The 10,887-nt window shown below is 42.5% G+C and overlaps 1 protein-coding gene across 1 annotated transcript in view; it reads right to left on the reverse strand.

Annotated features, from left to right (window-relative positions):
* Positions 1 to 5,461: 5,461 nt before the first annotated feature.
* Positions 5,462 to 10,887, reverse strand: part of DDX47 (DEAD-box helicase 47) — an 8,327-nt gene continuing 2,901 nt past the window's right edge. The window contains exons 4-12 of the mRNA XM_027666029.1: positions 10,447 to 10,518; positions 9,801 to 9,919; positions 9,212 to 9,283; positions 8,973 to 9,089; positions 8,665 to 8,811; positions 8,226 to 8,363; positions 6,783 to 6,853; positions 6,126 to 6,255; positions 5,462 to 6,032 (exon numbers count right to left, since the gene is read on the reverse strand). Coding sequence (XP_027521830.1) covers positions 5,910 to 6,032; positions 6,126 to 6,255; positions 6,783 to 6,853; positions 8,226 to 8,363; positions 8,665 to 8,811; positions 8,973 to 9,089; positions 9,212 to 9,283; positions 9,801 to 9,919; positions 10,447 to 10,518 — 989 coding nt within the window. The 3' untranslated portion in view covers positions 5,462 to 5,909. The remainder of the gene's footprint in view (positions 6,033 to 6,125; positions 6,256 to 6,782; positions 6,854 to 8,225; positions 8,364 to 8,664; positions 8,812 to 8,972; positions 9,090 to 9,211; positions 9,284 to 9,800; positions 9,920 to 10,446; positions 10,519 to 10,887) is intronic.

Genomic DNA, 10,887 nt, shown 5'->3' on the forward strand with positions numbered 1-10,887 from the left:
ACTTGAGGAGGATTAAAGGGTACTTAAATCAGTTCAGATGGGAAATACATGCCAAAACCCCACCTTCCTTGACAATATCAAAACAGGAGGAGGAAGTGATAGACAGAAGCAGTAGTCTCTGTGACATGGAAGACAAAATATTTTTGCATAGAATGCCCACATTCCATTTCCCTTTCCTCAGGAACCTTCAGAAATCACCAAGCCCAATGGAAGGCAGAGGCGTTTTACATGAGTCCTACTCCTAACTTTATTTTTGAGAGAGGCAAAAGAGCTGCATGTACATTTCAGCAATGATGAGGATCTTTCAGCAGAGAAGGCAAAGATAAAGAGTCCTCTTCCCTTTGGGCACACAAAATGACCATGTCAACCTCTAGTAAAAACAGCTTCAGGCTTCTGGGTGCTTCCTGGAAAAAGTGTTGAACAAGCTCCAAAGGCATCCACCCCTCCCCGAGGACCTATAATATCAATATCTGAAGACTGCACAGTGCCACTGTCTCCCATTGCACAAGTAGGCATGACCATGGCACAGTCCAACACACATCCTACCATGAGACATGGCATATACTCAACTACCATGTTCAGGAAGGCATATACACCCAGGGGGGCTTTGGAAGCAGAAAGAGTTATGTCATCATCCTAAGTTTCTATATCTGAAGGGTCCTCAGGAAGAAATACAGCACTAGAGGCATGGCTGTATTCATCCTTGGGCCAGAGATCAAGCAACCACTTCCATTTCTTAGATACCAGAGGAACAAAACATCCTTAGTTCTTCCTCTTAAATATTGTTATTCAGAAAGAGCTTTCCTAGTCAGACCAGGAGAAAAAGCCAACTGAAAAATAAGAAAGTGTCTTTTAACCTGGTTTTCTTAAAGTTCAAGAGTTAACCCAGAGCTTGGGGTTCTGTCAGAAACTCATATGCTGATTCTCCATATTTACAGGAATTGGTTCTGGTTTTTTTCCCCCAAAAATCTACTGGTAAGTACAAAAGCTAGAGGAGTAAGAATTCAGAATGACTACATGGACTACGTCTGGCACCAAAACTGGATTTTTACAGCATTTCCTCTGCAACATTTACAATAACTAATTGCTCGCTTGAATGCTTACAGAAGCTCCTCACATGTCATTGTAGGCAAACCACAACTTCACATTTAAACAGCATCAAAATGCTTGGTACATGCCTGTGTCTTTCATAGGTCATGCAATTAATTCCATTCCTTCTTAAGTATGTCCAAAGGCTTTTAAGTGTGTTGGGTATTTTCCTTCTTCTGTGCTTGTCTAAACTGGAAATGTTTACTAACTTCAGTCCTGATTTGTAAACTAAGGCCCTCCAGATTCCCAATTATTTCTGAGAGTTCCCTCCTAAACCGAGACTCTTCTCAGCTCAAGTTAATGATGTTGTGAGAGCGTCATGGTATTTAGCTCTCCCTCTCTAGTTATCTTTACCTTTTTGTGGGGAGGGGAAGCAGGCAGGTTGCCAGGCCCTTGAACAAGCTCTGTGCCTCATGGTTACTTTAAGCAGACTTAGGCTCAGGCTGCCATCACAGAAAAAAGCCCTGGATTCCCCACTGTGCTATGGGAGACAGTGGCAAAGGTTTTGCTGAAGTCCAGTTGTGCTTTCCGGCCTGTGTCTTCCCTTGCAGCCCCTGGGCAGCAGGTGCATGGCACTGAGGAACTGACATGGCCAAATTCTCTTCAGACAGGTCAGTCCAGTGCAGCTTCTGTGCTGGACCACTGTGTGGTTGTAGGGATTGCTTGCTACTTTTTTGCAGCTATCATCACTTATCTTGGAGTTAGTTATCCACACTGACATCGATGTTTAATTTTACTTCTCCCCTCAAAAGGATTATCCCACTTCTGTCAGGTCTAGAACACTTAAATGAAAGCCATTGTATCCCTATTTGTTAGTGCCTGAAGCAGTCACCTATGCAGTACGAAAAATCAAAACTGTAAAACATAATTTAAAATATGTGTAACAAATGCATAAATAATCACCTTCTTATCGCAGACTTAGAAAGTGTAGAATGGTTTCAAACTGCCAACATCCCCACAGAATGTTTTTCAAGAACACAGCTTTTGTTGAAACTTCACTTGAGTTTCAACTACAAAAACATGGCAGGTTATGTTAGCCCAATCCTACCTTACATCACACTAAGGTTAATCCTCCACTCAGCTCCCTGCTGCGCAAAACTCAAGAGGTGTGCAGGGGTGTGCTTCAGAACTGCTCGTCAGAAGTCCTCCAGACTGAACAAATACACTGGAAGCAGTTGTTGTACAAAAGTATGCAGTCATGCACATACCAGTGCTGGTATTTTCTGAACTTTTATCCAGAGACAGGTCTCACTTCATTCTTTTCCCCTCGTGTTTCATTAGATCAGCTACAGATTTTGCTTAGGCTGGCTGCAGATTCTGTTTTGACCCAATACATCTTTGGACACTCCCTATTCTGCTTCAGTTATACAAACACCCTCTGACCCAGCCCTCTTGAAGTAGTCACAATAAAAAACCCATTTCCTGCCCCTCCAACCTGTTGAGGTATTTTTAGTCGAAATTGAATGCACATGCCTGTGGCAGGTGAGGCACCAGTGAGAATGTGGGTGTGGTGAGACCTTTGCTTTCCTAGTGCCAAATGTTTCTGTGGCTTGTCATTCCAAATCAAGGGAGGTGGCCAGCTGTCTAGGAGTCACTCCTCTCAAGGAGGCTCTGTAACCTTTCACAATGAGCAGCTCTACTTCTCTCCTCCAATATTCTTGCAACTGCAGAGGAGGGATAGAGAATCTTTGACCCCATCAAGGGGCAAGACTGCTGCTGTTGCAGCCTGCCATATAGGAAAGAACACAGAGATGCTACAGACTCCCAGAAGCTATTAAAGCAAGCATCATGCTACTTCTGAAGGAAAATTACTCTGCCCTACCTCCTCCAGCAGTCATGTGCCCTTCACATCACCTTACAAGATTGGTTCAGGACTGACTATGCATCCCATCCATTACGTAGCTGGGAGTAACACTCAAGAGCTTTTCCAGGGTCCCAGGACCCTCAGAAGGATTTAAGTTTCCTTTGCTGATACTGGAACCAACCCTGTCCTGCTTGTGAAGAATACGAAATTTTGTTCAAGCACCCAGCAGGACAGAAGACGAGTTGGGAGTGTTCCCTTGCTCCATGGGGAACAAGCATTTGCATCTCCACCCACAAGCTCACTCAATTTATTCCTCTCTCGGGTATATTCTAGGGCTGTTTCCTCTTACCTGGGGGGTTTCCTACCAAATGGCCCCACAGAATTACCATGTGGTCTACCTGGACTTCAGCAAAACCTTTGCCACTGTCTCCCATAGCATACTCCTGGAAAAGCTGCAGCACACAGCTTGGACAGGGGCACTCTGTGCTGAATTAGGAACTGGCTGGAGGGCCGGGCCCAGAGAGTGCTGGTGAACAGTGCTGCATCCAGCTGGCAGCAGGTCACTGGTGGTGTCCCCCAGGGATCAGTGTTGGGCCCAGTTCTATTTAAGATCTTTATTGATGATCCAGATGAGGAGATAAAGCATACCATTAGGAAATTTGCAGATGACATCAAGCTGAGGGGGGAGTGTTGATCTGCTGGAAGGCAGGAGGGCTCTTCAGAGGGACCTGCACAAACCAGAGAGATGGTCTGATTCCAATGGGATGAGGCTCAACAAGGCCAAGTGCTGGTTCCTGTACTTTGGCCATGACAACCCCCTGCAGCGCTACAGGCTGGGGACAGAGTGGCTGGAGAGCAGCCAGGCAGAGAGGGACCTGGGAGTTTGGATTGACAGGAAGCTGAACATGAGCCAGCAGTGTGCCCAGGTGGCCAAGAAGGCCAATGGCATCCTGACCTGGATCAGGAACAGTGTGGCAAGCAGGACCAGGGCAGTGATTCTTCCCCTGTACTCAGCGCTGGCGAGGCCACACCTGGAGTACTGTGTCCAGTTCTGGGCCGCTCAGTTTAGGAAGGACATTGAGGTGCTGGAGAAGGTCCAGAGAAGTGCAACAAGGCTGGTGAAGGGACTTGAGCACAAGTCCTATGAGGAGAGGCTGAGGGAGCTGAGGTTGTTTAGCCTGGAGGAGCTTCAGGGGAGACTCATCACTCTCTACACCTCCCTGAAAGGTTGTAGCCAGGTGGGTGTTGGTCTCTTCTCCCAGGCAACCAGCAGTAGGACAAGAGGGCATGGTCTTAAGTTCTGCCAGGGGAAGTTTAAGTTGGATATTAGGAAGAAATTTTTTAGAGACAGTAATCAGACATTGGAATGGGCTGCCCAGGGAGGTGGTGGATTCATGGTCCCTAGAGGTTTTTAAGATGAAACTGGATGTGGCACTTAGTGCCATGGTCTAGTAATCACAGCAGTGTTGGATCAAGGGTTGGACTTGATGATCTCGGTGGTCTTTCCCAACCTGGCTGATTCTATGATTCTATGTTCAAATTTCTGGGTTTCCATTCCTGCCCCTCTGTGCTAGGACCCATGGAAAATACACATTTCCTGCTCTACAAGAATGCTCTTAGCAGTCAACATATCCAAGATTTGTTAATTTACTATCTGCCACTGATCTTGGACAACTTTAGAGCTATCAAAAGTTAAGATATTTGGGAGATTTGAATAAACTGCTACAAAATAATAAGGACAAAATGAGAACAACTGGCAGTCTTCTTGCACCAGAGAGTATGTCCCTTCCTCATGAAGAAACAGACCCATGGTTTTTGGATTTTTTGGCAAAATGTGCTGCCCCTAACAAAAGCATAAAAGCATTCTGACTAGCATAGAAGTGTATACTAGATTTATCCTGACAATGTGAAATAACCACTGTGCTCATCAACTACCGCAATAGTTTCTACTTTCCATCTAGATCTAAAAAAGACTATTGTGAACATTGTTTTTCACGTAGCAGAAAATCCAGTTTATGAGTGGTTCTAATGGACATTAAATTCTCATGTTGAGTGATATGGAGGAGCTTTTCATTCTTCTCTGTCCACCAGCAGAAATGTCCAGCTTAAATTTTTTATTGCCAGTGAGAACTAGCACTAACCTGGTTAGATATGAAGGTAAGCACACTTATCCCATTCTTGCAAGAGTCTACTTATATGGCATGGAACTCTGCCTAACACAGAGAAATAACTAGGGAAACAGAGCTTCTATGATACCCGTTTTTCTTCACCACCCTGCTTGTGAGCAGCTTTCCTACGTTAATACCCCCCTCTTGTGTTCGTTTATAAGTACTACAAGAATCAGCAGCAAAAACCCCACCCAAGCCCCAGACCTTTCCTTATATCATGTCAATCATTACAGATTCTGGATGGAATTCCAAGCAGTGAATAGCCTCCTGCCAAAACTGATGCTCCCGTGCTGGGCCACTCTTCAGCTGATGTCACATGTGAATTGCTAAGAAGAAAACCTGGCAGAGCAAATATACAAACTGAACAAAACAGGTCAATGACAAGACAAGGAGAACCAGGTAGCTTTAAAATTAACCAAAATATATTTGGAGTTCTCCACATAACACATCCCTGTGAAAACTCAGTCATTTCTTTTAACTTTTTCTGACAGATCTATCTGACCCCAGATGCACTCAGTGAGATTGGGTAGCGAGACAGGCTGCAGCAATGCAAAAGCTGCAGTCACACTGCACTTTGTGAATGAGCAGGGCCAGACCACAGCTGCTTCCAGGTCCAGAGGTGACAGTCTCTAATGATGTCTCTGAACAGAAGACTGGTACTATGGTACCACAATGGTCCAAGCTCAGTCTGTAGCTGGTAAAGCAGAAGAGAAGTTGTTTTCCTCATGGACCACGCAAGTTCACATGTAGTTTAAAAAAAAAATCCACTGGAGATAGCTTGGTAGACCGTTTTTGCCAGCTCATATAGCCATGAAGAGAAAAATAAAAAAGTCTGTTCGAATACTGAACTAGAAGGCTTTTCTTTTCTTCTTTTTCCCACCTGCCACCTTATTCCTGACACCAATAGCTTCTTCTGTGTCATCATCATTATCATTCCGAGATCGCTTCTTCTCTCCCTGCTCCCGCAGCTCCTGCAATGCAATCAATAGATTGACCAAGACTTCTGGCACCTGAGGAAATTCAGATTACAACAGTGAGCAGAGGGACAAAAAGTCAGCACCCACCATTCGAGCAATTCTCTGGGCCTCAGCCACACGCTCTGTCAGCATCATAACTTCTTCCTCTTGCATGGGGAACGCTGGCAGCTTTTTGCCAATCAGGTGTTCGATGCGCTGAAATAGCTCCACATCATACCTGTGAGAAGACAAGACACCAGATTGAATCAGCCCTCCTGAGAGTGCTTCAGCTGTCACCACTCACAGAATTCATCCTTTCTCTCCAGCCCACAGATAGATTGTGCTGATGGTCTCACAAGCAACTCAACTGCATCTGAATGATGCCATTGTTTGGGGTAGCTTCTCTGATTTATTCAGCTCAGCTCTGTTCAGAAGGATTTGAAGAAGACTTCTTCAGACAAACGGTTCAGTAATTATAAACACCCTCTGCAGTTACTTAAGCTGTATTATATATTATAAAAATGTATGTATGTATAACAATTCAGTTATAAACAGTTCTGCTCATTACATGACTGCTTCTAGAATTTCTCTAGACCTTTCTCCCTCCCCACACTGGGCTTTGAATTCTCTCCCCTTTAAGTAAATAAAACCAACTGGCACCTCAAAATGAAAAGTAGTATTTTCTTCTCACCCAGGATGAGGTCAGATATTTTCTGCTCTGAAACAGAGCTGGAAAGAATAAGTCTGCCAAATTTTAACACTTACTGTGTGACAAAGGTGATAGATTTGCCAGATCTTCCAGCTCGAGCTGTTCTCCCAACACGATGAATGTAATCCTGAAAACGATTTTCTTAGTAAGCAATAAGATATGTTCACCAAACACAGAACAGATGTCATGGCAAATCAGCCTACACAATTATTCTTTAGGAAAGAACAAGAAAATGGGGAGAAAATACTCCAGCATTAAACACTCAGGACCATGTGCAGCATCAGAATTAGAGAAGATGCTGGCTTGTTGCGGTGTATCTTTGGTTTTAACATTTGAATTCTTCTCTTTCTAAAGGTGAAGACCAACTCCTTTTATTCCAGACTGCAGGACAAAAGTTGCAATACATGACTTTGCTGAGACTTCACTATCACTTCCTTGAAAAGGTAATATTCACAGTGAGCCCATGCCTGCACTTTCAGTCTTAGGATCTAGTGCTCGACATAGTCTATGTTCCAGAGGCACTCTTGGACAAGTAGATTTAAATTTGGCAAGCACAGTGAAAGGGAGGATAATTGAGAATAACTTAGAAGAGCCTGCGCGTCTTCTGTTAATATGGTTCTAGGCTGTTTTCCAGGTTTTATACTGCATTACAGAAATTAAAATACTCCCTTCTCCATACAGGATCTGTGGAGAAAGAGTCATGAGAAAGGCCATGTTCTGTGACAGGGCTAGATGAGAAAGAAGAGCACAAAAACTGTAATAACATCACTTAAGCTGCTGCCACCCCTTTTTCTTTATGTTTGTCCTTTTACAACACCAAAAGTAGTTCTTTGAAAGATCATGCTTTCTTCTGTTTGCAAGGTATAGTATCTTCAATCATTGTAAGCAACAATAGCAATTCCTGAAACGCATGTTAATGGTATGCTTTCTGGAACCAGGCTGGGAAACAGTCACACCTCTGATATAATCCTATACTTTCTATAAGACAGTAACTCACTTTTTTTTCAGTTTGCTGTACTTCTGTGATATGAAGGTGAAACATAATGTAAGTCACCATTCTTGATCAAATGCTCATTGAACATAATGGGAGAATTTTTTTTTTGTTTTTAGAAAACACAGTTTAAAATATGAAGGCAGACCTGGATCACAGGAACACATGAGACTAATAATATGTCTAATAATAATAAAAAATAATAATAAAATTCAAAGCTCTTTAATGCAATATGGCAAAATGCATACCCCGAACAGAAACGCAAAGACACAGAATGTTCGTCACTTCCCCTCTTCACGTACAGGATCAGTTCCACAATCCAGATGAGGCCATCCAACCAATCTGAGATACCAACTCAACTGCAGAGCCTGAACTACACCTTCTAATCTACAGAAGTGTGAACTAGGCTTCCAATCAGAAGAGCACAAAAAGATGCCTTTGTTCCTTTGTCTACCTTCACTATGTCCTGGTGACCAGAAGCTCTCAGCAGACACACAGACAAGCTTACCTTAGAATGCGTAGGGATATCAAAGTTTATCACCACATCTACATGGGGTATGTCCAGACCTCTGCTTGCAACATCAGTAGCCAGCAGAATAGAACGTGCCTTTGCCTTGAACTTGTTTAGAGAACCCAAACGTTTGTTCTGGAAGAGGACAAAAAGAGAATGAGAGAGTAACACTCATTCTAGTTAATATGCTCTTGTTGAAATACCGGCACAAAAGAACTAGGGGAGAAACTACTCAAAAATCTCACTTCTCTAATTTCTTTTTGAAATATTACAGAATCAGTGGCAGCATTCACATTAGTTAAATCTTTAGGGATCAGTCTAGCCCACTAGCTGTGAAGTACTCCTTCTGCAAGGTAGCTGTGACTCGGTATGGTGCTGCCCATTTCCCAAGCCCCAAGTCTCCTGTCTGCTCCATTCTGTGGGGTAATGCCCATACCTGACTCATCTGCCCATGGAGAGGAATGGCAGTGAAACCCAGGTTGCGGAGCAGTAGAGCAGTCCTTTGAGTATTGTTACAGGTACTACAGAATATCATGAAAGAGTTACCAGCTAGTTCATTCAAGATATAAACCAGGTAGCTGTCCTGTAACGAAATAGAGAGAGAATTTACACAAAAAAATAATAATCACATGTGCAAAATTAAAGACTAAGTCTAAGCCACAGAAGATGACAAGATACTGGGCAGATGTGGGAAGAAGAAGACAAGACATAACAAGAAAAGGGAAGAAACAGAAGTGGCATTACCTTAAATTTTGAGGGGATGAAAATGTAGTACTGCTGTAGTTTTTCAACTGTCTGGTACTTGGAAGAAACAGCACATTTAACAGGATTCTTTAGAGCAGCACGCTGGAGTTTTTGAACCTGGTAAGATCAATGTAAGTTAGCACTGGATGGACAGAGATCTTGTCAGAAGCCTGTATTAATACAGTTTAGCCAACAGGATAGCCTGATGGAAGAACTAAAGCAGAGTACTCTGCTCTCACCTTCTTGGTCATGGTGGCAGAAAACAGAAATGTCTTCCTGTCTCGAGGAATCACTTTTAGTATCTTATCCACCTGTAAAAAAGAGATAAGGAAATGGGAATACTGAATATTATGAGCACCTAAGACACAAGCGTCCTCCAAATATAATGATCATCCACATGAAGAGTAATGCATGTGCAGACAGACATACAGTAGGAACAAGTTTTTCCTCTTCTAAAGGGAAGGTGTAGGCTGATAGCTTGTTGACAATTAGGTAGTGTGAATTCCAGAAGTCCAATAACAGTGCAAATATCAGGCAAAGTTTCTGCAGGAATGTGTATGGGATTGTGTTCTACATTAACTGTGTCCACATCAGGCACTCCAGAGAAATCAGTTTATTTCAGAGACAAAATGCCTCCTACTGTCTTGGCAACGCTCTGCAGAACTCCCCTATGTTCTACTCCCACCACAGAATTTTGTGCAGCTATTAGATCGTAGTTACAATTTGCTCATAATTTCTAGAGAACAGCTCAGTGTTTGCTATGTGACTGTATGAAGCGATTTTAAAGGGACTCATCTGGTGTTCCAAACTCTTTCAGCAGATTCCTACCTCCGTCTCGAAATCCATGTTAAGAATCCGGTCAGCCTCATCCATCACTAGGAACTTCAGAGCACGTAAGTTAAAGCCCTTTGTGTTCTCCAGATGATCAACCAGACGGCCGGGGGTTGCTACCAACAACATCACGAGAGCAAATTGAATTAAAGCAAAGGAAAAGAAAGATCCAAACAGGCAAGACAGTCATTCATTACAGAAATGGGATTCTTTGCTCAAGAAAAGTAAAGGCAGATTGCTTTGTGGGAATAACTCTTTCATAGGACATCTTCAGAGAGTGTTTTGAAATAAGACTAATGGAGTCAGACCCTCAGAAGAATGTCCTCCCCTTAAAAAAACACAACACAGAACAGACCGTAAATGAGCTACACTGCGAAGGATGAGACCAGGATTTGAAATACTTGAGGAAAATGAAAAAAACAAGCCAAAGGAGGTCTTGCAGGAATGCTTTGGAATGAGCTTGTAGCAACAAAGTTATTGGTGTATACTTTAGAAACATTAGCAAACCAATACTGAGATTTCAGGACAAAAGCAAATGAAAGATGTACTCTAACAAAACCTTCTGGGTGTCTCTCTTTGGGTAACTGCAATTTGATAATATTCACACTCCATATCCCCAGCAACTTACCAATTATTAACTTACCAATTATAACATGTGGTTTCTTGGCTAAGGCCAGAGATTGAGACATTGTGTCAATTCCGCCCACAATAACAGCTGCAGGACAAACAGAATATAGTGAATCCCTCAGTGTAGCACCAGTCAGCCACAGGCACTATAGTGTTTGCTCCTACTCCCCACCACCCACAACTCTGTACAAATTAAAGACTACTTATTTTTATGAGAATTTATAAGAATTCACTTTATTTTAGCATACCTGACCTTCCTAGGCTTCTTATGCCATATAATTAAGTCCTTACTTGCCCCAGGTATTTTATTTTCACAGGCAGAATCTATTCCTTGCACCTTAACTCAGCTAGAAAAATCTAGAAATTCTAAAAATATCTGTAAAGCTATTATTATTATTAGTAATATAATAATAATAATAATAATAATAATAATAATAATAATAATAATAATAATAAT

This window comes from Corapipo altera, unplaced genomic scaffold (assembly GCF_003945725.1).
Source record: "Corapipo altera isolate COAL_440 unplaced genomic scaffold, ASM394572v1 1, whole genome shotgun sequence".
Taxonomy (NCBI): domain Eukaryota; kingdom Metazoa; phylum Chordata; class Aves; order Passeriformes; family Pipridae; genus Corapipo; species Corapipo altera.